This window comes from Leuciscus leuciscus (genome assembly GCF_965113295.1).
Source record: "Leuciscus leuciscus genome assembly, chromosome: 10".
Taxonomy (NCBI): domain Eukaryota; kingdom Metazoa; phylum Chordata; class Actinopteri; order Cypriniformes; family Leuciscidae; genus Leuciscus; species Leuciscus leuciscus.
The window spans coordinates 38,771,837-38,798,351 of record NC_138734.1 but is presented as its reverse complement, the minus strand read 5'-3'; the positions used below and the strand labels follow the sequence as shown (position 1 = coordinate 38,798,351).

Sequence of the window (26,515 nt, the reverse complement as noted above, 5' to 3'; positions counted from 1 at the left end):
TCTTTGTCTGTAAATATGATAGATAGATAGATAGATAGATAGATAGATAGATAGATAGATAGATAGATAGATAGATAGATAGATAGATGCATTTAATATGGGGTTTGTCATTTGCATTGTCTGTTATTCATTTCAATATTCAGTTCTGAGCCTAGTTATGTCTATTATCGCATAAACTATAAATTGATGTCTTCTGTTAAGTTTTCAAAATAATTTGATAACATGCACTTATTGTGTACACTTTACGTATTTTACATTGTACTGATATTTGAAAAATACTAAACTTAAACATATCCCTCCTCAATAGCAGCAAAAGTGTTTTGCAATACAACATGAACACAATACCTAACAATTATGTATTAGTAGATAAAGACACCTAATTGAAAGTGTGTCCATTTAATTTTACAAGTAAGAGGTAATAAATTATCGACAGTGTATGGTTGGAGCTGTGGCTCTGGTCAGTCTGACATATGATGCTCATGGGAGACCTTGGGTACTAGTTTAGCAATTACAAATTAGGTCAGAAGTGAAAATAAGAACAATTAATTCATTGTAATATAACCAAGGACATGGTCAAGTCAGGTCACTAGATACCTCACTGTCCTCCTCTGACCTGTGCTCATTATGTGCTTATAAGCTGCTCCAGAATAAAAAAAAAACAAAGTTCAAGTTAGCTACAGCACCACAACCCCCTTCAGTAATGTTTAGCCACTAATCCGACCACAGCAACAAACGCAAAACCAATAAGCCTGTATTTTTTTAATAAGCAACTTGAGCTGCGGCTGTATGTCTAAGAGTGTGACATGACGGCCTCTCCCTGTAACATCCATAATAGATAAACATGCTTGTTGACCAAAGCTCCAGCTGTACCTTGAAGATAATAAGTGCTATCTTTTGACCTTGCTTAATGGTTTCGAGCTATGCTGGGGGAAGTCTAATGTTTTTCTCCCTTTTGTCTCAGTAATTTACTTTAGTGATGTGAATGAGTCTGCTTCATATACATGGCGTAAATGCTCCTGGACGTTGGACTGAGCTGAGTGTTAAAAGCTCAACACAGCTCGCAAGAGATGGTTATATAAAAGGCCTATTTGTACACGCTTTATGTGGTGGACAAACACCACAGGGTAGATAATGTCCAGGCCTGCTTGATTTAGTTTGATGGACCTTTAGAAAAAACCCCCCCAAATTGCTTTTTGTAACTTACATTTAGTCCTAATTAGTGCTCAAAATTCGTTGGCTAAAAGCTTTTCCCATGATGTTTGCCCTGTCCCACCCCCCCCCACTTTTCACTCAACATCCTCACACTCATCCACGCCTCACACAATAACATTTGATTGACTCATGTTAAGTCTTTCAAGTCGAGATTTATTAATCGGACGCATTCCAGTGCAGATTAGCAAAGCCCGGCCTTGATCTTTAGGCTCGCACAAGCAGAACCATGACACTGCTGAGAGGCCAGTGACAGCCAGCCTTTCATTCTCTCGAAAGCAACCCCCCTCACACACACACTCTGCATGAATTAATACAGGAGAGAGCTGTGCCTCTGTCGATGAGGGCAAGCAAGTAACAGGAGACTGTAATTACTGGGAAGGGAAGCTAATAGGTAGGCATGATATTTCACTGAAGTTAGTACCTAAACACAGCTTGTGGAAATGCTGGCTTTGTGGGTAAACACTTAATAAAATGAAAACCCTCATGCTGTTCTAAACCTGTATGACTTTCTTTCCTCAGTAGAACCTTTTTTTTTTTTTTCATGCGATGTAAGTTAATGGGGTCCAATTGTGTTGTTTTGGAACCGATTGACTTTCATTATATGGACAATAAACTTGTCACACAGGTTTGAAAAGACAGTAAAGGATTTCAGTTTTGCCGTCCTTCCCTCATGTAAGGCTGGTACAAAACATTTGCGTTGTTTTTTTTTTTTCTTAAAGCATCTTGGAATCTGTTCCAGCCTAGAGATTCAGGTGGAGATGATGCGTTTCCAGGATGTCTTTGTTTCTTTTCTAATCCTTTGTATAATAATAGTAGATGCTAACCAACCTCTTCTACCTTTTTTTCTTCTGTCCCCAGGGGTCCTTACCAAATCAACCGGCAATTTGCTTCAAGGGGAACCAGGGGGTAAGATGAATGTGTTTTTCCTCACCCCTCCTGATGCCTAAAAATTGCAATCCTTTAATTAGACCTGATTGTCGAGTCGTGCAGCAAAAAACTCACGGCACCCCTCAGCCGCCTGCATACTCTCAATATTTCATGAGCTCCTGAACCATCGCCTGAAATGGAGAGGGAACTGTAGCTCGCAGTGACGCCACTCTAAGGGCCTGCCCGACTAGATTGGGAACATTTATATAATTATAGCTGCACGCATGTTCATAAGAGCAATTATGCGCCATAAATTAGAACAGTGTCATCGTTTGGATGCGATTCCTTGGTTTCTATCATTTGCGTGCCAGTGGTTTGGTTTATATGCGAGTATTGTTATTTACAGCTGGTGAAATTGGCAGCGCGGTCACACTGTATGGCCTAGGTGGATTTTTTTAGTAGGGGGTGCATTCCAGTGAAACGTCTGTAAAGAAAGATGCCTGTGTCTAAACGGATTAGCACATTCAGCCGTAGCACAGCTCCCCATCAGCGCCTGCTAGCCACAATCAGGCCCGTCGAAAACGTACTCATCTGATCCAGAAGCGGGACAGGAAAAGGACTCAACAAACGGCGGCCTGTGTGACTGGATTGCGGTCGGAAGCCCGGGAGAGGCTACTCAACACCCCCGAGCTGCTCGCCAGGTTACTGGGTCAGACTGGTGACTGGAAAGGCTTTGTCAAGAGCTCTAGGAAGAGGTGGGGGTGTTGGTAAACCCAAGGGAGCCTCTGTGTGTCTCTATGCCTGTTGTCTCAGTGCAGACATGAAAGACCCGCGACAAGGAGGGGGATAACCGTGGCCGCTCTGTCTCCTAAAGCATCGCTCGACCCCCACTAATTCCACAATTATAATATGCAAAATACTGTCACATGTAGTCAAGCAATATCTGATCTAATGAAGTTTCTTCCGCTTTAAAATTGGAGTAGCATAGTTGTGTCAAGTGCGTAAAAACTGGAATCTGTTCTAATTGTCGAATTAGATATAGTGATTATATCTTTAGCCCATTACATATTCAAATTGGCTGCACTGAATTTGAGCATTCATCCCCTCCTCCTCAGATAATGGGCTGCTGGGCATTAATGAGGTATTTGAGCCGTGTGTGTGTGTGTGTGTGTGTGTGTGTGTGTGTGTTTGTATGTGTGTCAGGGTGACAAATTAAGCTATTACAGCTGGGGGTAGGGAGTGATGTTAAGTCCACAGTACTGAAACCAAGTTATCAGTCATTCTATTAGCCGTAACTTCGGGATGCTTTCACTTTAGTCAGGCTTGATATAATATTGAGCATCATAGTTTTACAATGGACGGATATCTTTGAACAAAACTTGGGAGATAGATGCTCCCATTTCTGCTCTTTCTTAGGCTATGTCTACATTAATTTTGTTCTTCCGTCCACACTGAGACGTCATTTTTGTACTGCGAAACGGAGCTCTTCCTTGATAAATTTGACAGTTACATTTTCGCATTGTAGTGTGGACTGTGAAATCAGAGGTTTTTGTAAACGATGACGCTTGTTTAGTCATGTGATGCATATTGTACCCATAGATTGCTATGGTTATACCGGCCTTGTTGTGGCTTCTTATTCATGTTCATAGTGAAAAAATTCACTTTGTACAATCTTCATATTACATTCACCTTCATTCAGAGATGACTTCTGCAGAGATAACAGAACATTGCTGTCTTGTGGCAAAACTAGGGCTATACGATATGGACAATATTTTTTTCTTACACACATACTTATCTTTATCATTTTTTGGAAGCCGGTTTTATTGACAATATTTTCAGGCACCATATCTTTGCATAAATGATGCCTCACTGTTGGTTATTTATTCATGCCTTTTAAACTCTTTATCATATGTTTTGCAGTTCACAAATGCCTGTATTATACATTTTTGTTCACCCGGTTTGAAAGGTGCCATTGTTTTTCTATGTAAACGCGCTAGAGGGACGTCTTTAACTGTTGCGCTTGAGTCTTTTGCAGCATGTTGTTTATGACATTGGCGTGTCTATGCAGCGCTCAAGGTAAAAGAAGTTCAACTTCAACTTGTGTTTTCCACCGCAAAAATGATCTGTGTGAGTGCTTTGCCACAACGATAGTTTGACACTTCTTGCAATTTACCTGGCTCTATGATGCATCATTTCAAGTCCTTATCCTGCCCTGAATTAATCTTCCCTGTTTCAGCGCTTTCTTCCAAACCCATTCTGTTCTCACGGCAGATTTAGGTGTGCTGCATTCATATTGCACGCTGGGGGGGCTGGCGGAAAAAACATGCTTTCTACGGTTTAGAAATCACGCATCGCATGATCACATCGCGATTTTATTACGATTTCAAGTAGTCACACAGCCCAAGGCAAAACATGGGCAATTGTATTTTAGATGCCGGTTGGGTGCGACCCGGGTGCGTCAGTACATGGTGAGATATTTTGATAATAAAATTATTATGCCAGAAGAATAGTGTGAGAATTTTGTCTGGTCTCTCGCTATCATCTCAGTGAAATTTTATTATTATCTTCTATATACTGTATACACCGTAAGATGATTTAAAGGGATAGTTCACCCAAAAATTCGGTCAATAACTACTCATTCTCATGTCGTTCCGACTTTCCTTTATCTTCGGAGGGACCAAATGAAGATCTTTTTGATGAAATCTGAGAGCTTTCTGTCCCTCCATTGACAGCTACGCAACTACCACTTTTACACTTCAAAAAGTTCAGAAAGAGATCGTGAAACTAAAACATATGAATTGAGTGGTTTAGACTCGATCGCTTTATATGATGAAATAAACTAATTAAACTCACTCATACAGTCAAAAATTACTAAAATATCATTTGAATTTGACAAATAATCAACTTTTTTTGTCCCTGATAATCAACAGAACGCAGGGGAAACTTCAGCAGTGCTAAACTGCTCACAGTGTCATATAATTATCAATGAATGAAACACGCTCTCACTGAGACTGCCGACAGTTTCTTTCACACGCATCATTTTATTACATCCATGTATGTGGATGTGGTTACAGTCAAATCGCAGTAAAATCGCTCTGGAGCTCTGTCCTGTCTTGCCTGCACTCGAGACTATTTCTGAACTTTTGTCGTTTGACTCCCGTCGCTTGACACGCTTGCATTCTGTCGCCAGCGGTCACTGTCGCTCATGTTGCCGGAAGTCGACAGCCTTCCATTAAAAATGAATGGGAACATGTCGTTGAGTGTCGCTGGCGGTGTGAACGGGGCTTTAGCCAGGTCATTTTCCTCCACCTATCTGAGGGCTCTCCCATACCAGGGAATTCCCATAAACCTTGTCCTGGCTTGTCTCCAGAGTCCAGACCTTTGACGGGACAGCGTGGAAAAGTCAGGAAGTGCCCTGCTGAGAATTGTAAGCTGCCATTTTCCACTGACTTGACAATGCTTTGATAATGAATGTTCACGTGGCAGTTAAGAAATAATTTAGCCATCATTGGGTTTTAACAGATGGGGGAGCTTTAATTTGCTCAATTCTCACCATCTGTGGAGGATGAGGATGATGCAACTGATGAGAAATAACACAGGAAAAGATGTTTCGAGTTGTAAAATTCCTTTCATATTACAGGGAGTTATCCCCAATCCTGGAGGATTTATAGAATCTGAATGCCTTTGATGGCTTCACTTGGGATGTTCGGGTTCAGTTCGGATTCTCAAAGACTGGGATTTCACATCACACAGCCCCATTTTCTTTTTGGTAATTGGATTTTTGCTGCACAAAGTTAATTATCCAGAGGCTACAAATATAAATGTGTGTCTCAATAAACAGAAACAGTTCTCACGGGGTGAAATGTGAAGTGTCCTGCAGTTTGACAGGCTATATCAGGACATTTTTGTATGACCTTCTTCCAATTCTTGTATTATACATGCATTTCTATGATCTCATATTAATTGAGAGACTAAGACATGGCCATAAGTGAGAGAGCATATTAAATCAGAGAGCATATTATTATGCAGAATCATGTAAAAGCTGCATTGCACAATTTTCATAATTCCTTTAAGGGCCAGGAACAAATTAGGATGTCTGAGAATGATGAATGAATGTCTGTGATGAAAAAGAGAAAACTTTTAAAAATCTAGTTTAAAACGCATTTGCCAGCAAGTTTTTCAAAATGTGATCTTTGCATTCATGTTGGTATCATACATTTTTGGAAAACTTTTACTGTTTACCATTTTCAAAATGCAATGAAACTTTTACATGATTATGCATAGTATTATGCTCTCTAATTTAATATGCTCTCTCAAGTATATCTGTGTATTTGTCTCTCGATTGATAAGTGTATAAAATTGTGAGATAGTTGATCTAAAAATGTCAAGTGGTATAACCACTCAAATAAAAAGTAATACGATTTTCTTGAATATTGAACAGAGAGTAGTCAGGGTAGACATCATTTTAATTTGATGTTTTTTCAAATGTCGTCTTTGACATTTTAAAGCCTGAACTAACCATATATGATATTTGTGATGATTTGGTGGACTTTTAATAAGACTTTTTATTCGTACAATCTGCAGACAGTTACACCACGTAGATATTTCTAATTTTATGCTGCACAAAGAATTAATATCAATTTATTTAATTCAGAAATTGAAAACGTGTTCATCATAATGCATTGAAATTTTAATGTATTTTTGAATAACGAGATTTGTGGGAAATGTGTGTTAAGTCGGTGACCCTTATTTACTAAAAACACCTGTTTATGACTTGGAGCAGACAATCCAACAGCAGCAAGAATTCCTTCCTTAAAGGTTTTCTGTGTGTGTGTGTGTGTGTGTGTGTGTGTGTGTGTGTGTTCTGTGGGGGGTAAAGCATTTCTCTCTGAGATGTTCTCATGGTAAATGTGTGTGAAGGTTTAGCTTCCCCCACCCATCTGTCTTCTCGTCATCGCTGTGATTGTCTCAACCTCTTTTCTCTCGCTGGGATGCACCAGTTCTCCATCTCGCACCTCCGATGAGTGTGTGTACGTGAAATTGTGATGGAGTCTCAGAGAGTGTGTATTAGTGTAAATGCATGTCTGTATATGCGTTGTAGGGATCCTCTGTAGCTCGGCTAATTGGATCTGAGGATGCGGCAGTGTACCTATTTTACTCAAATTTGTCTTGGGATCTGTGAATTTTGTATGTATGGTCAGTTCTGTTTGTGACTGGTGAATGAAAGTGTGTCTATTAGTTGCTGTGCTCGTCTCAGCCAGGGCCTCCGTGTGTGTGCGAGCCTGGCTTTTTTTTTCCTTCTTGAAAGCTAATTAGAATGACAATAAGAGGAATGAGCGTAGAACGCAGAGTCTCTGGCAGCAGAGGCTGTGTGGGGGGAGCTGTCCCACGTGTGAATGAAAGGGCACACGCCGATTCTTTCATCCAGATGTGACGTGCTTGGCGACGTGCACAGGGACCCGAGTGCCCGTCTTGTCTGGGGCCCAGTGTTTTGACTGGCAGAGCTGTTTTCTGCACGGTTTTGACAGGCCATCTTTGACAAAGTCCTTGCAAGAGCAGGGAGGATCTTCTTTTTTTTGTGTGTGTGTCAGAAGAAGTCTTTTAAATAATACTGTGAGCTTATGGTGCATTCAAGTCAGAAAGATTGTATTTTACGAGTTTGACGCACATGAATGTCACCAAGCTCAGGATTTTATTTAAAGGGATAGTTCACCCCAAAATGTTTAATTCTGTCATTAATTACTCCCCTTCATGTCATGCCCCAACCTGTAAGACTTTTGTGTATCTTCAGAACACAAATGAAGATATTTCTGTTGAAATCTGAGAGTTTTCTGTTCTTCCATTGACAGCTACGCAACTGGCACTTTGATACTTCAAAAAATTAATGAAGAGATCATAAAGAGATCGTTAAGCGGTTTAGTAAAAAATGTTCTGAAGCGACTCGATTGCTTTATATGATGAGCCGATTGAATGAGGTTCATTCTCGCGCGTCATAAACAGCTTCTGTTTATGTTCGCTGATCAATGTTAATATTTGAATAAAAAGCTTAAATTCAATCTACTCATCATATAAAGCCATCGTGTCTCTTTTTTTTTTTTACTAAACCGCTTAATTCATATGGATTACGATCTCTTTATGGACTTTTTGAAGCGCCAAAGTGGTAGTTGCGTAGCTGTCAATGGAGGGACAGAAAGCTCTCAGATGAACAGGTTTGGAACGACCTGCCTTAAATAACTTAAAATACGTTAAACTGACTTAAAGAAAATTGTTGAATCTTGTATAACTTTTTAATCTTCTATAACTTATAACATATAAAAATCTTATTTTGATGAGTTAAAGCCCATATAAAAACATATACTTATTGATCATATAATTTTTTTACAATGCAGTTCCTTCATAAAGAAATGCAATATAAAAAAAGATTTGCAATTATAAGTTTATCTAGTAGCGATAAAAAAATCGAAATAAAAGCTTTGGTAAAGTAACTTTTTGGTAATTGGTTAGCTGAAATCTTCATGCTGTAAAGGGAGTTGTGTTCTCAGGTGATAAATTAAAATAATAATCATCAATTCATCAATAAGCAAACTACATTTACATATTGCTAAATAGCATCATTGTTGGTAACGCTGAAGTGTCTCCACACTACTGACATGTAGCTTATCCACAGTGTGTACACAAAATAGACATTGACTCAGTTTTTTTTTGTTCATTTATTTATTTCAACAGGGACAATGTGCAAAAAACATTAATTAAAGATGCTTTGCACCAGATTTAGCTTGAGCTAGTTTCCGTCTGCAGTCCCAATCAGTCAATACACGTTATCAAAGAAGTGCTAATTAAATGTCATGGTTTCATTTAAATTATTTTGTCAGGAATTTTTTTTTTTTTGCCAATTTGGCAGAACATTTTTGTCATTCTTTCTTCTCACAATCATTCTTATATAGTCAAAATGTGTGTTTTTTTTCTACCCAGCAACAGATATGTGGAATATTCATTATGTCGAGCTGCCCAGATGAAATGCTTTTGTGACAGGTGCAAGTTGATCGAGAGACAGGCACGATAATCTGTGGTATTTGTCAGAAATATGCAAATAATGGTAACATGTGGCAAATGGGTAAATTTGGCAAAACAAGTAGTGCTCAATGTTTATTTATTTTTATGCATACCAAGAACCTCAAGTAAAGCATATTTGGTTTCAAAAGGATCTTCCTCTAAAGATAAATGTGATTAATGTGGAAAATGTGGTGTGTATTCGAAACTCTTCCAAAAATGCTGTACTGTACATCTCACATCTTTTAAATGGCTTAGCAAAGCCAAGAATTGCAAAGGGAAGATCACAGACACTTCAGGCCTTTCATGCACGGACACACACAGGGCACGCTCACAGTTCTGACGTGTCTGGACCGACTTCTGAAAGAGTGCGGCTCTGAGTATATCACCCATTAACGGGCCGCACCTCTCAAACGCACCAACGTTCTTTGATTCCGTAACCCACTCATTATTTGATGCTTAAAACCTAATATTATTGTCTCCTTGAGTTTTAAATGTTCTCTTTTCTTTAAGCATGCCTGCGTCCTGTTGCTGTTGCTGTGGATGGGTGGATGCATTGATTCTGTGCATGCAGCGGGGGGCTTTGGCTCGGCCCAGCAGGATGCATTGCTTCTAATAGTTTATAGTAGTTTTTCATCACATGGGTTGTTTAAATCTTATTTGAAGAGCATTCATGGCCACGTCTAGCCGTCACGTGAATGCAGCGTGAAACGGAAACCTCTTTCAGGTTTGTTTTTGTTCGTGTAGCTTGTCTGTCATGGCCATCCGGCAGTCTGGAGTGTGACTGCTCGGGAAATGAGCAATGGTCGTGTAAATAAACATTGGCATAAAAGCATTCTGCATTTCAGGAACAAGTTGTTTTGACCAGTTTCTGTCCTAAGGCTTTGGATGAAGACCTTTATATGACAAGCTTGAGGTACAATATAAAGGTTATTATATTGTGACTTAATATTTTAGAATTTAGAAACTTTTCCTCACACACATTTTCTCTCTCTCACTATTGCAACTTTTTTTTTTTTCTTGTAATTGCACCTTAAATCTCACAATATCTTAACAATGACACCTCAATATCCCATGATTGGAACTTTTTTCCTGTAATTGTGGCTTTAAATCTCCGTATTTTGATCTCAAATTTCAGAAATACAACTCTTTACTCACAATTGCAACTTCATTCACCATTGTGACATTTAGTTCTTGCATTTTACACACACACACACACACACACACACACACACACACACACACACACACACACACACACACACACACACACACACACACACACACACACACACACACACACACATTATTATTTAATGGACCTGAGCTAACATGAACTGAAAATGAGCAGTTGTATTTTTATTAACTAAGATTAACAAGGATTATTAAAATCTGTAGTAAATGTCTTGCTCATTAGTTAATGTCAGTTAACACATTAGCTAATGTTAACTAATGAGACCTTACTGTAAGCTATTTTAAACTTTCTCACAATTACCTTTTTATTTTTTACTCTGCAGAAAAATGCTTCCGAGAACCTGTTTGATAACATAATTTGAAGAAGTGACTTGTACTTGTGCGTACGCTTTAATATTCAGTCCTTTAATATTTAATACGCTTTAATGTTCAGTCCTATCCTTAATTTTATCTTTGAATGTTTCTGATCTCCCTGCGTTTCCCACCAATCCTGTATATAAAAATACAAAAACTACACATGCTGAGCGAAGACTGCCTTGAACCTTTCAAAGCTGGCGTTGGGTATGAATTTTCAAAATGTGCAACATTAACCAATCAAAACGTAGAGAACTGTTCCACTATTGTAATCTCAGAGGCCAGTGAGTGTGTGGACGCCCCCATAGACCTGCCTCTATGTAATTTGCGCAGACTCGTCACTATAGTAACTGATAGGCGAGTGGAGGATGGCTTCTGGCTGCTCTGTGAATGGGGTGCATATGAAAGCAGCATGCGGGGGGCTCTCCTCCCCCATTATCAACACACACACACACACACACACACACGCACACACACACACACACACACAAGGATGGTTATGGAGTCAGGTCGCCCAGTGCTTACTGAGCTTGACAGATAAGCCCTCAGGTGCTAGAGAGGAGAGAGAGACAGATTTTGCTTGGCATCCGAGGCAGTTCCTCAGGGGATGAGGCAGCCACCACAACCCCCCTCCACCACCCCTCTTTCAGCTCCACAACTTCTCATCGCCAACCCCCCTTTATCCTTAAACCAACCCCCATGCATCAACAGACATCCACCCCCCCTCTGGTTCCTCCCCATTTAAATGTAACGGACTTCAGACCGGTACAGACAAGCTCATGCACTGCACTCACAATACGTGACTCATGGCATACTAGTTGATCATATCATAAATGGTGTGATTGAGAACCCATGTTTTTTTTTGAGAAACATGACAGGGTTTCCCAAAAGGTAGAGAACGCATTATCTTTCTCCCTTCTTAAGTGACACTTGTTAGAACTATTGTAATTTCATCTCTGGAGCCAAGACCGAAACTCTTCGATCTTTCATGTTTTAAATCTCTTAGCGCATTTTAGACACTATGATAGATTCCACTGGTTTGAAATCTGGCCGACCGATTGTCAAGTGTACAAGTGGCAAGGAGGAACAGAAGTGAAAGAGGAGGGCAAGAAAACCAGAGTTGCTTTGTTGCACCATGCACTGTCTCGTTCATATCACACTACCCGAGTTTGGGCTTGGTAAGATTGTTTTTTAAATACTTTTATTGAGCAATAATGCTTTAAATTGATCAAAGGTGACAGTAAATAAGTGTATAATGTAACAAAAGATGTCTATTGCATTCGGCCGTTAATGGAAGCCAGTGATTATAGTTTATAAAGTTATAAATATGGATATTTTTCTTATAAAAACGCTTCAGAAGACCTTTTATTGACTCCCTGGAGACGTAGCCTATGGATTACTTTTATGATGGATGGATGCGCTTTTTTTTTGGGCTTTAAAATCTTAAGTTTCCATTCACTCCCATTATAAAGCTTGGAAGAGTCAGGATATTTTTTTTTATATAAGTCTGATTGTGTTTGGCTGAAAGAAGAAAGTCATATACACCTAGGATGGCTTGATGGGGAGTAAATGATGGGATAATTTTCATTTTTGAGTGAACTATCCCTTTAAATACTTCCCCCCTAATGTATCTTGCATTAGATAAAAAGAACATTACTTCAGACTTTTTTAACAGTAACTTGAGCATCAGTCTCATAGTGTACACTTAAATCAGATGTTGTGACGGTCATTTGCTCAGTTCATAATTCACAGTTCCCATAATTCCTCCATCTCGCCCCTTATGTAGTGGATTATCATTATCACTGTAATCTCAATCTCTCTCTCTCTCTCTCTCTCTCTCTCTCTCTCTCTCTCTCTCTCTCTCTCTCTCTCTCTCTCTCTCTCTCTCTCTCTCTCTCTCTCTCTCTCTCTCTCTCTCTCTCTCTCTCTCTCTCTCTCTCTCTCTCTTTCTTTCATCCCTCTCCCCCACCCCTCGTTTTGTTTTTCTTTTTTCGGATGAGTGGCTCTGTCCGTTTCAGATCAGGGGGTCATGTAGTCCCGTTTGTCGGTCCTGGGCAGGGATGTCCCAAACCCCACCCTTCCCCCACCCCCTTCCAACAGGCCACACGTTCCTGCTGCTTATGAATAATATAGGCCAAACTCCGTGCCATCGCATGCGGCGGGAACAAAAGACGAGCGCCTCGCAGGAGCCGTAGACGAGCGTGCTGCGTGAAGAGAACAATGGTGCCGATCGCGGTGAAGACTGACTGCAGGGTAGAAGGAACCAGCGGAACTAATTTAACCAGGCCAAAGACAACTGAACTCTAAAGTAGAAAGTGCTCATTACGTGACTGGTCAAAGTCAAAGAATCATAGCACTATAATTGCAGAAGCAGAGATAAAAGCTGCATGATTTTGGACTGCTGGAAACTTCCCTTCTGTTCTGAAACGTAGAGATGGTTAAAGACACCATGAAATCAAAATGGACAATTCTTGTTTTTTTATGTTATACTGCAGTATATATTATTTTATTTTTGCCCTTAATCAAAATAACTTCCTCTCCCTCTTGCAGCTTCATCTCTGATGACGTGTTTATTGGCGTGAGGGTGGGACAACCTGTCACTCACATGACAAACCACAACCAATCAATTCCCAATGCACAAAATCAAGTCCCGCCCTACATTTTTTTCTTGTCCGAGAAGCAGTTTAACTCTGTCACAATAGGGAAGAAAAGACTATTGCAACTTCTATTTCATGCTGATTTTAATCCATAACACAATTGGCAGCAGTTTTGTTTACTAGGTGGCTGTCAGTTTTCAAGCCCTAACCTGAAATAATGATGCCAAGTGTGAGGACGAGATGTTCTGTTTCGTCTCTTACATACACTGACCCAATACGGCTTAAGAAAGAGAAAAGAAAACAGCACCTGAAACAACACACCAGCTTCTCTTCTTTCCAAACAGATGTGCGCTTCGTAGGAACAAAACACAAGCGTTTAAAGTCATAAAATCTCATGAGCGGAGAAAGTTTTGAGTACTTTAAATCTGGGGAGCAGTGCATCTCACCACCTCATAAAAACATTATGATGTTCTTAGAGAGAGGCAGAGTTGTTTTTTTCCATGGTTGCTACAAAGCACAGCCTTTGTCTCGTCCTCATTGGCCTTGGCCCCTGCTAAGTCGTTCTGTTCCAGCCCAGTTCACACCTTACAGCCGACTGAAAGTATTTGACATCTCCAAACACACATGGCACCGTGTGGCAGATGTGTCTGAAGATGGGCCGCAGACGAAGGCTTTCTGTCGTGCTCTGCTCCCTTGTGGCTGTTATGACGTGGATGAAGCCCACCTAATGTGTATGTGTTAATGCTATTGACAGTGGAAAATGTTTAACTTACAGTCCTGTTGTTTGGCATAGTGACTTTGCTGAATTGGTCACTAACTGTAAGAATATAATTCACTAATAATTGCGTACTTGCGTGTACAAAAACGTTCTGGCTGATATTTTTTGGTTATACACTACCTAAACTAAAAGTTTAGGATCAGTATGATTTAAAAAAATTATTAACACTTTTCTTCAACAAGGATGCATTAAATTAATCAAAATTACAATAAAGACATTTATAATGTTATAAAAGATTTCTATTCAAATAAACACTGTTCTTTCTGTTCATAAAAAAAACATTAATAATAAGAAGAAATGTTTCTTCTGCAGCAAATCAGCATATCAGAATGATTTCTGAAGGATAATCTGACACATTTTAAAATAGAATGGAAACATTTATTTTAAATTGTAATAATATTTAACAATATTTCTTTTTACTGTATTTTTGATCAAATAAATGCTTTAGTGAGCATAAAATATATCAATTTTTTTAGTCTTTCAGACCCCAAACTTTTGCATAGTTTATATCCGTTATTGAAGTTGAATTTTACATGCTCATTTCACCTATAAACTGAGATTGCTTTTGCTGTCATCTAACATTCACTTAAAGTTAGTCTTTAAAAACACTAATAATTTAATAAATAATTTAATAATGTAATCTTTCCCAAATCCCAAAATGAAAATGCATTTTAGTACTGTACATTTTTATAATTTTGTGATGATTCACTTGTAGCATTTAATGAGATTTTAGTTTTAATAGTATAGAATTTTAATATTTATTTATTTCCCCCATATATGGTTTGGGATGGTTCTAATTGTAATCCTAAATGTAAGTGATTATATTTAATTTGTTAAATTAAATAGATTTTTTGCACTATAACATTTTCAAAGAGGTTTTATGCACAAATATGTGTGTATGGTTCGTAAATGAGACTCACTGTGAGAAAACAAGGTGAATGACACAAAGGGCTTGAATCTCAATCACAAATGCACAAGGCTTGTTGAGAGAGATAACGTTTCTGTAACAACCCTTGAAGCAGTCTGTATTTGCATAGATGTACTACGTACTGTACTGATCTAAAAGCTGATAAAATCTCACCTGCCGAGATGGGTGTTGGCTCTCACTGGAGGAATAAACACAAAGAGGAACGAAAGGCAAATGCATTAACAATCAACTTGAAACACAGATAATGAACTTTGCTCAAAGCCTTTGGATTTCTCTGACACTTTTGAATCTTGGATTAAGATGTGGATACCAACAAGTTATATGGAAGCCCTACTTTTATTGGTATCTCTTGCTTTATATCTCTCTTAAGGCCCGTTCACACCAAGGACAATAACTATAAAGTGTTAATATAATTGTATGAGAATATATAACATAACTATAACGATAAGGACGCAGAAGAATGATATCATTGGAATTGCTTTCAGAATAAATTATTTTTCAAGCTGATGAATTATAAAAATATTGACAGCCAATTTAAAGAGCTCAAGCATTTAAAGGTAGGGTAGGCAATTTCGGAGAGGCTAGCAATAGCAAGCTAGATTTGAAAGCGTTAGATCCCACCCTCTCTTCAGAGCGTCTCCAAAGCCACGCCTCCTTCAAAAGTGCAAAGTGGTACGAGACTCATGTCTCAAAGCACATAACATTCCAATAATAATGAACATAAACAACTTAAAGAGCTCTTCTTGTACCACCTGACTGCTGCAGATTCATTTCAGCGTTAAAGGTGTTAAACGGCTCTGGGTAGAACGTCACGGGTTGCCGTTTTTGTAATTACGGTTACGACATGGCGTGAACACAGAGTTAACTCGTTGTTTTGGTTCAGGAGGAACTATAAAAAGCGGCTATTGTTTGTTTGCGGCACTCCGTGAACGTCTGTCTTCTCTGCATAGACTCATGGAACGCGCTGATGACTTGTAATGTCTGCTCGAGCAGGTGCATGGAGGTATGGAAATACATATGTTGACAGGCAGGTAGGACAGCGTATGTAGTATGTAGATTGGACGAACATTTTTGGGATCCTGAGACTTCCACAGAAGATATATGTACATGTTTTAATATTTAGACCACTTCTATTATTGTGAAGAGAGTTTCAACCAGTATAACAAAGTGTTTATAAAAGAAAAAACCCAACCATTAAAGCAGCAGACGACAAAACGGCAGTGCGTGCTTAGAATATACAAAACGATATTATCCACTGGTGTGGACGCTAATATAGTTATTGGTGTGAAGGGGCCTTTACTCAGATCTAAGTGGCTTGGTGTGATCCTACCGTCCATAAAAAACAACATTCTCCCTGGAGACAGAAGCTGGGAACCAAGGGGGTAAATGACATATGGTTATGAAGATCGAGGAGAAAACCGGGAATGGAAAAAGAGGGTTGTCCCTAGAATGGACTGACCTGCATGACATTGATTAGAATCAGAATATGAAGTGTGCATGGTGGTTGGGCCAAGGGTCGACAAGTGAATGTACCACGTGGAGGAGATGGGGACCAAGGGTTGGGGGGAACGCTTGTCTCCCGGAGGGTAGGGGATGGGGGATGTGATGCTTTGGGAAAAGGGGGCTTTAAGGGGGGTAAAGACTGTAAATCCATGGCTGTGCTGATGCCTCAGAGGTGACTAGCTTTTGTTCGTCGGTGTGGCCATTTGAAACGCAAATGATTATTCATTCCTGTGCACCATTGATCTACTTCTGGGACCTCCTTGTAATGACTTGTTGAAATTGGGCGAAGATGTCTACCACTTTTGACAGCGTCTTCCAGCAGGGCTATAGCTGTTGGCTGACCGTGATGCTTATTTTGGTTTGTTTCAGGAAAATATGCATTAGTCTCATCATGCCCTACTGCCTTGTTTTTTTGAAGCTGAGGACATAACTGGGTCATTCCCCGACTTAACCCCCATGAGTGTCCATCGTCGTAGCAGGCTACTGTTTGCTAGCATGTTGTGACTGCTTGTGAGTGCTTGTTTTGTTGCACGGAAAACTAACAGATAATGATGGGGGGCAGGGTTCGTTCTGTGGGGGTAGTGGAGCTGAATGTGTGTTTGTGAGACTGGAAGCTTTTTATTGGCTCCATGTGGCCGACAGTGCTTATGGTTGTACTGCGAGACCGGGCATTTGTGACAGCCAAAACCCTTTTCTGCGGTGACCGTACATGCTGTTTTTAGATCTGTAGGATGGTAAATTGCTTGCTGGAGTATTTATGCACTTTACTAAACACAGCTGAAATGAGTCCAGCATTTTTCTAAAAATGGAGAGGTCAGTGTTTGTGTTTTCTAGAATGTTTATGAAGCATGCAGTTGTAAGAAAGTTGGAACAATGAACCTATAGGATTATAAACAGTGCATTTTATAGATTTTTGTTGCAAGAGGCCCGCAAATATGATGATGCCTTTGTAAATAAAACCCCCCTTCTTACAAATATATAGGCAACTGTATATTTCATACATTAAGGCCCATATTATAATTGTTATATTTTGCTTCTCTAGTCATTGTACACATGCGGATGAAGAGAGTTTGGCTGCATCTGAAATCACATACTCCCTTGAGTAGGTACTTATTTTGAATAAGTAATTACTTCACGAGTATGTTCTATATAGTATGAATGTGTAAAGCATGAATGTACTACTTTCACTATGCTGTCATTATCATGTGACCCACCAGCGTCAGTTACGCTGACATTCACAAATCCTCTCCCCTGGACTCATGGGATAGTAAAGTGTCCATCGTATGCGCACTTCAGAATCTCGCCGGAAGTAGGATTGTCACATACTGTTTTTTGCCTTCTATATAGTAGGGAAGTTTGTAGTTTGTGTGAAGTTTTGTTTGTGGTTGTTTGGTTTTTGGCCCATTTCTTGCTGTAGAAGCTGTAGATTTTGATTTGTGAGTTTTGATCACTGGTGGGAAAACTGTTCATTCTCTGTGGACAAAGATTGCGCTATGCTTTTTTTTTGAGAGCTTTCATGCCCTAGGACATTGATGCATTCTTTAAACCAGTCTTTAACCAAACTTGCTCGCACAGCATAACCCTGCATATTTGAAAATACCCTGTGGCTCCATTTGACTGGGGTTTTAAAGGTGCCTTGTTATTCCCTGCCATTTCATTTATGGAAAATCACACACCTGAAAACTGTTTTAAATGATTTAGGGGACTTTTTGTGTTCCATAATCATTTGCCACCTCACTTTTGGACACGTTCGAGCACAAATGATAGACTGCTGCCTCCCGAACAAAAATAAAGTATTTAAATTATGCGGACACTACCCATCCATTTCCCTCAAATCTAGGACGCTGCCTCAACTAAAAGATCCATCATCATTATCTGCTGGAGGCTGTTTGAAAGGAAAAGCTGTTTTTAATGACGCCGCAATACCTGTTACTTAATGAGTTTGTATTTTGAATTGCCTTTCTGTATTAGTGAAAGTAGGTTTCTAGGCCTCCCTGAAGAATACGGCTTGTCTTTTAATATCAGAAATAGCCTGGCTAAAGCCTTAAGTTATATAGTACAGAAGCCGCCGGATGAAGGCGAGTTGAGTGCCGCGAGGTCGATTGTACGAACCGCTTTTGCTCAGACTCGCAGTGTGTCGCTCACAGCGCTCCCTCACCATGTGTCTTGAAGCACTGCTTCTTTGGCTTTGTGCATGTAGAGTTGGCCAGAATCTTATTGATTCCTTTTCACAGGACTTTAAACAGGTAGTGAGGTCACGCTGCCGATGTTACTTGTTCAGGGCTGCATTTGTTTTGGTCGCCCTCAGATGACTGCGAGTATTATGTAACTGACTCAGTTACTGAGCCGTGACCCTTGCGTTGCCTCAGAACACAAACTCAGAGCTGCAGTCGATCTGGCATGAATAAGTCAGAACCTATCAAAGCACAGTTTTGCTGAAAGGTTTTATAGCACTGAAGAGGTTGTAGCTTACTGTTGACAACTAGGAAAGAAAATACCTTTTTCCAATTATAACTAATAATGCTGCATTGATAAATAGACACAATAGTTTAAGTAGGTTGCCTGTCTTGAAGTTTATTTTTAGCTCTGTGTTTGCGTTCGCCATTTTTGGCATCTTACCATTTATTAAAGCTGAGCAAATAGCACATACTCTGTTGAAAAAGATAAAGGTTTCTTTGGCTCATTTGCTTATTCATACCGTAAAAAAAAAAAGAAAAAAAAAGTGTTCATTAGAAAACGTACTCGGTTACTAACGTAACCTCGGTTCTCTCTAGAAGAGGGAACGAGTACTTGCGTAAGATATCTTACGCTAGGGGAAAACCTCTTTTCCTCGAGATATTGAAGCCAAAAATTATCCTTAATTTTGCAATAATGTAAAACGCATTGCAGCAGCATGCAGACATGGGCGAGACAGCTCGCGCGCCCATTGGCTGCTCTGCGGCAACTGCACCAGCCTATCGATAGAGGCTCCTCATGACGTCAGAACCAATGAGGGCGCTTCGCGCCCATTACGTCATGTCCCGCCGAAATCGGGTGGGGCCAGGGCTATAAATACGGCCCAGAGAGGCTGGTTTGGTCAGTTTTTCATCGCTGAAGCGAATCAGAACATGACGCATGCACGGCAAGATACGCAAGTACTCGTTCCCTCTTCTAGAGAGAACCGAGGTTACGTTAGTAACCGAGTACGTTCTCTTACGAGAGGTCTCTCGTACTTGCGTAAGATATCTTACGCTAGGGGAACACAATGTAAAACGCCGTGCGTGCTTGAGACATAACACTAAAGTCCCAAGGGCAGGTGCCCGGGGCTCATACAGTGCCTAATCACAAGGGACTCACAGAGAATCCGGGAAGAGGGGCTAGAATAGCATCATTCCTGTAATATTGAGCTCTGATAAGAGCATGTTATATCAAGTGTTCCACACAGCCAGGGCGAACTCAGCCTGGACTGGTAAATATGGGGGACTTACGTACTGCCCACAGAAGTATATAGGCGATCAGTGATCGACGCTCTAGCAGTTTCAGCATCCCGAGCCGACAGCATCGGGCGGGCAATACTGAAAAATTAAACCGAGAGCAACCTAGCTTGCAAAGCGGGAACCTCGAGGTTATAAAACCTTATAAATGTAGACGGGGAGGCCCAGCCTGCCGCCCTACAGATATCTTGCAAGGCAATCCCACTGGACCAAGCCCGCGACGAGGCCATACCTCTTGTGGAGTGCGCTTTGAAACCTATCGGGCATTGCAGGCCCTTGGATGTGTAAGCTAGCGCTATAGCATCAACTATCCACCTGGATAGACTCTGTTTTGACGCAGCTAGTCCCTTAGAACGTCAGCTGAACAAAACAGAGAGCTGCTCCGTCTGTCTGAAAACAGATGAGCGAGACACAAAGGCTCTTAACGCCCTGACCGGGCAAAGGAAGCCTGCGTCCCCTTCCTCCTCAGATACCGGCAGGGCCGACAGGGAGATAACCTGTGCCCTAAACGGTGTGTTGAGGGATTTAGGAACATATCCGTGCTTTGGTTTGAGTATGACTCTCGAGTCATTCGGCCCAAACTCCATACACGTCGTGCTCGCTGAGAGCGCTTGCAAATCCCCTATGCGCTTCACTGAAGCGAGAGCCAGAAGAAACACTGTTTTGAAAGACAAGGGTTTCAGGTCTATTGACTGTATTGGCTCGAATGGGGCACCTTTCATGGCTTCCAGAACCGTGGAAAGGTCCCAAACGGGAACTGAGGGTGGTCTGGGCGGGTTCAGCCTCTTAGCTCCTCTAAGGAAGCGAATTACCAGATCGTTCCTTCCTAATGACTGGCCAAGCGGTGGTTCAGCGAACGCTGCTATGGCCGCCACATAAACTTTGAGCGTGGATGGGGTTCTGCCCTTATCCAGAAGCTCTTGTAAAAAAGGAGAGAACCTCCGGCACCCCACAGCGTGAGGGTGAAGTGCCACTCGCTGTACACCAGCTAGTGAACACAGACCCTTTTGAGGAATAGAGCCGCCTCGTAGATGGAGCTCTAGCCTGCGTGATCGTGTTTAACACTCCCGCTGGGAGGTTAATGGGTACCCGTTGATGGCCCACACATGTAGGGACCAAAGCTCCGGGCGAGGATGCCAGATCGAGCCGTTCGCCTGCGAGAGGAGATCCCTCCTCACCGGTATCGGCCACGGGGCGGTACTCGTCAGCTGCCTCAGGACTGGAAACCAGACTTGGTTTGTCCAAAATGGGGCGACGAGTAGCACTGGGCATCCACTCTCCCTGATTCGCTCTAACACCTGGGGTAGGAGCGTGACAGGGGGAAACGCATAGAGCGGGCAGCGGGGCCAGCGTGAGCCAGCGCATCCCTGCTCTTGGAGAAGAATTCCTGACAATGAGCGTTCTCTTGAGACGCAAATAGGTCTATTTCCGCTCTGCCAAATGTCCTCCATAGCATTTTGACTGTCTGTGGATGTAAAGACCATTCTCCTGTCGGCAGATTGTTTCTGGACAGTCTGTCTGGTCCCACATACAGATGGCCGGGCACATACGCTGCCCTGAGCGAGCGCAGGTTGTGCTGAGCCCAGACCAGGAGGCGTTCCGTCAGCCTGTGAAGGATTCTGGATCTGATACCTCCTTGGTGATTTATATAAGCCACCACTGACATGTTGTCCGAACGGACCAAGACGTGGTGTCTTTTTATCTGGGGACAAAAAACGCCTCAGCGCGTTGTCGACTGCCATCATTTCCAGGCAGTTTATATGCAGAAGCTTTTCCCGTTCCGACCACTGGCCGAATAACGGTCTGCCCTCGAGCAGCGCTCCCCATCCCGAGGTTGAGGCGTCCGTAGACACCACCTTCACACTCAAGGAAGTCCCCAGGCTTACACCTGACCGGTACCAGTCGGTCACTGTCCAGGGTTTCAGAGCTGCGACGCATTTCTGATCGACCTTGAGGCGCGCGAGGTCCAAGCTCTGCGCGGCGCGCGCTTTCAACCAATACTGCAGCGGGCGCATGCGAAGCAGACCCAGCTGAAGCACTGAGGATGCTGAAGCCATGAGACCCAGCATCCTTTGAAACTTTTTGAGCGGGACTAAAGTGCCGTGGCGAAAAAATCTCTGTCATGCGCTGAATACTTAGTCTGCGCTGCGGCGACAGCTGTGCTGTCATAGACAGCGAGTCCAGATCTGTGCCCAGAAAAGATATTTTCTGACTGGGAGACAGTGAACTCTTTGCCCAATTGACTGTGAGACCTAAATTCTCGAGGTGATCGAGTAATATGGTCCTGTGTTCTATGAGCTCCGACTGTGATCGAGCTAGAACCAGCCAATCGTCCAAATAATTCAGCACTCGTATGCCTCGGAGCCTGAGGGGTGCGAGCGCTGTATCCATGCACATCGTGAATGCGCGAGGTGCCAGGGATAGGCCGAATGGCAGGACTGTGAACTGATATGCCTGGCCCTCGAAGGCGAATCTCAAAAATCGCCTGTGACGTGACGCTATTTGTATTTGAAAATAAGCGTCTTTCAGATCTATCGACACGAACCAGTCCCCTTGGCAAATTTGCGAGAGGATTTTCTTGGTCGAGAGCATTCTGAACCGTCGTTTCAGAAGTACTTTGTTTAGTCGTCTTAGATCTAAAAAGGGTCTGAGACCCCCGTCTTTTTTTTTTTTTTTTGGTACCAGAAAATATCTGCTGTACATGCCCCCTTCGCTCTGAGCTTGTGATAGGGGTTCTATAGCCCCTTTGCTCAGTAACTTCGCTATTTCGGCCCGAAGTAGGTGTGCTACTTCCTTTTTCACCGTAGTATCGATTCGCGCCGCTTTGCGTTGCGGGCGTCGACCGAACTGTAGCGAATAGCCTCTTTCTATAATGTCTAGCACCCACTTCGAAACCCCGGGTAGCCTTGCCCATGCGTTTGCACGAATGGCTAGGGGTTGAATGCGAAGCGCGCTCTGGTCGCTCAGCGACAGAGGGGCTTCAGTGTGCTGCAACATAAGCGTCGCGCTTATGACATTTGAGGCAGGGGGCGCGCTGATAACAGCGGGCAGATTGCCCGCGCTCGACTCCTCTGCGGTGGTCAATCGAGAGGGGGAGGGCTGGGCGAGTCCCGTAAGACCTGTCATGTCCATGTTTGAATGTGGGCGTGGGATAGCGGGCACATTTACAACACTGAGAGCATTGTCTGCCTGAGCAGAGCGAATGCATGTTGGTTTCGTTTTACAGAAACCTTGAGACATGCAAAACGTAGTGTTTGTGGGCACTGGGCAGTGGGCACATTTACCACATTTAATGCGCAATCGATCTGGGTCGATTTCATGTGCGCGAGCCCTGTGTGACGGGCTGTGTTTCTGTGTAGGAATGAGCACTGGGCATTTTGTCTACACTCATAACACCATCGGCCGTGGCCGGAACACCAGAAAATACACTCTATGGGATTTATCTGGGTAGCCGTAAAGCGGCGTTTGTGTGCAGGCAAGCGGGCTGTGTCGCCGACTTATTTACTGCAGAATACACTGGAACAGTCGCATTTACTGGAACTGAACGAGCGAGAAGTTGCCATAGTAACAGAGAGCGTCAACACGCTGGCGTTTGTTTGCAGGTGTGCGTGTATTACAATAGACTCGTCCACTGCAATATTGACATTTTCCAGAGAAATGTGTGAGAATGGAGGTAGTGACACACGGAAACCATAGAAACGGTGCTTGGGTGCAGGCGAGCGGGTTGTACAACGCGCTCGTTGGCTGCAAAAATACACATCTGCAGTCGCCTTTTCAGGGAACTGACAGAGCGAGCATTGACGGCAAAAAAAATTTTTTTTTTTTTTTTTTTGCCGTTAGACCTGGGATCGAACGCGGGTCTCTCGCGTGAAAACCTGAGAATCTGCCACTGGGCCACAGGGGAAGACTCAAAGGAATTTATATAGCGCGAGTATTATAAGAGAAACCTGTGTTTCTGTGTAGGAATGCGCACTGGGCATTTTGTTTACACTCATAACACCATCGGCCGTGGCCGGAACACCAGAAAATACACTCTATGGGATTTATCTGGGTAGCCGTAAAGCGGCGTTTGTGTGCAGGCAAGCGGGCTGTGTCGCCGACTTATTTACTGCAGAATACACTGGAACAGTCGCATTTACTGGAACTGAACGAGCGAGAAGTTGCCATAGAAAACAGAGAGCGTCAACATGCTGGCGTTTGTTTGCAGGCGCGCGTGCATTACAACAGGCTCGCTCACTGCAGTATGACATTTCCAGTCGCCTGAACTTCAGAGGGGAATGAGAAATGTGTAAGAAATAGAATTCGGCCCGGCCGCAGCGGGACATTATCACTCTTTTCTCCTTTCGCCAGTGACGCACGGGAACCATAGAAACGGTGTTTGGGTGCAGGCGAGCGGGTTGTACAACGCGCTCGTTGGCTGCAAAATGCACATCTGCAGTCGCCTTTCAGGGAACTGACAGAGCGAAGCATTGGAGGCATAATTAATCTGCCGTTAGACCGAGATTCGAACTCCGGTCTCTCGTGTGAAAAAACCAAAGATTCCGCCACTGAGCCACAGGGGAGAACACAAAGGCTTTCAGATGCACGAGCATATAAGAGCGTCAACATGTTTTCTTCGGCGTTTGACGCGTGAATGGGGCACAGAAGTAGCTTTCTTGTACGTAAAGAAAACTAACCCCGACCGTCCGCTTCCAGCCTCCCCTGTGAACGGCGCATTTTGCGCGGCTCGAACAGAGGGAGAGAGAAAACTAGCCCCGTGACCGTCCGCTCCTGACATCCCCTGTGAACGGCGCGTTTTGCGCGGCTCGAACAGAGGGGAGAGCAGGTATCATCCTCCAAGCAGGCAAGGCAAGCGGGCGCACCGGCGAGCTTTGCGGGTTGGGGGGGGAAAGGGGCGTCTTGAAAAAGACGCCCGGCTCTTTTAGTGCAATGAGAGTGTGTGTCGCGGCGGCGAACACACACACATACACAAAACACAGTAACAGAGAAAAGGATATGTACGCCGGAAAGCGTCAGCAGAAACGGCGACTGAAGGCGGCGAGATGTCGACCAGCAGCTTCAGATGCACTAATCCCGCTGGGTGCTTGCAATCAGACGGCGCGGCTTCCTCTCAGGATCCAGCGATGCGTGAGCCCGCTGAAGAGATGAAAAACTGACCAAACCAGCCTCTCTGGGCCGTATTTATAGCCCTGGCCCCACCCGATTTCGGCGGGACATGACGTAATGGGCGCGAAGCGCCCTCATTGGTTCTGACGTCATGAGGAGCCTCTATCGATAGGCTGGTGCAGTTGCCGCAGAGCAGCCAATGGGCGCGCGAGCTGTCTCGCCCATGTCTGCATGCTGCTGCAATGCGTTTTACATTATTGCAAAATTAAGGATAATTTTTGGCTTCAATATCTCGAGGAAAAGAGGTTTTCCCCTAGCGTAAGATATCTTACGCAAGTACGAGAGACCTCTCGTAAGAGAACAAGAACATATGAAAAACTGTCTCGCATTCAAGGTGCTCTATGCAATTTTTTTTATTTTTTTTTACTGTACTAAAGCATAAAACTACCATATGTTTGCAGAGATGTAGGAAACATGCAAAGTTTCTGTAGAAGTTTTTACTATAACTATGTTTAGCGTCTGTGTGTTGTGCAGTAGGACGCTTGTTACAAACCCACGTTAAGCTCATATAATTAGTCTTTAAAAAAAAAAAAAACTGAAATAGCCAAGGACAAATCATCCCGCCATGAAATAGGTTTTGGTACAGCAAGTAGGCCTACCTTTTCTATGAAAGTACTGTAATAACTTAATTGCTTAATGAGGACATGCAACGTTTTATGTACAAGTTGAATACTGTGTTTTGGTGAGTCGTAAGAGGAGCTCATTTGATTGGTTTATTGAATGAAAGATGTTTTTTTTTCCAAAAAGCTTTGTTTTTATTAAGTGCATTGAGCTGGAGCTTTTCTCGATTAAACAAAAGCCGAGTTTTTTTTTTTTTTTTTGCATGTATGTACTATATAATGAAAGTTAAATCTTCTTGGCATTATCTGTTTTGGAAGGGTATTTCCATTGCTTAAAATAAGCATTCTGAAGCATTAAAAAATATCCATTTCACATAATTACACTGTTTGTGTGCATGTATATAAGGGGCATGATTTAGGGATACCTTTTAATAAATGTATATTTAGAATTGAATTAAACGTTATTGACACAGGTCTGAAATGTCTTTGTTTTTCTTTTCATCTAACAGTATGTCAAGATTCCTGCTTCCTCGGATTCTCCTGATGCTTTCCGCGTCTTCTCCTTCTATCTGTCCAGTGACAGTAAAGACAAACCTCAGGCCAGCTTTGACTGTATTCACCAGTATGTTTCTGGGTAAGACACTGATGTAAAACTTAATCAAATAAGGGAAAACACTTCACAAACAAAAGTTCAAATGTATAATATAATATAATATTATTAAAGTGGTCATGAACTGAGAAATCAAATTTGCCTTGATATTTTGACATATAAGAAGTCTTCGTACCAGTAAAACATTCTGCAAGTTTCATAGGTTAAAACGTCCTGCTCATTA

The 26,515-nt window shown here is 42.3% G+C and overlaps 1 protein-coding gene and 1 long non-coding RNA gene across 2 annotated transcripts in view; one reads left to right on the top strand and one right to left on the bottom strand.

Moving 5' to 3' along the window:
• The window catches only part of LOC309508015 (RNA polymerase II elongation factor ELL), a 45,267-nt gene that overhangs the window by 1,794 nt on the left and 16,958 nt on the right, over positions 1-26,515 (top strand). The window contains exons 2-3 of the mRNA XM_082182527.1: positions 2,071-2,118; positions 26,192-26,316. Of these exons, the coding sequence (XP_082038653.1) occupies positions 2,071-2,118; positions 26,192-26,316 (173 nt within the window). The remainder of the gene's footprint in view (positions 1-2,070; positions 2,119-26,191; positions 26,317-26,515) is intronic.
• Positions 3,863-4,694, bottom strand: LOC309508121. Its single transcript, XR_014209394.1, has 2 exons — positions 4,443-4,694; positions 3,863-4,340 (listed from the first exon to the last, which is right to left on the bottom strand). It is a non-coding gene; the product is annotated as an uncharacterized lncRNA (long non-coding RNA).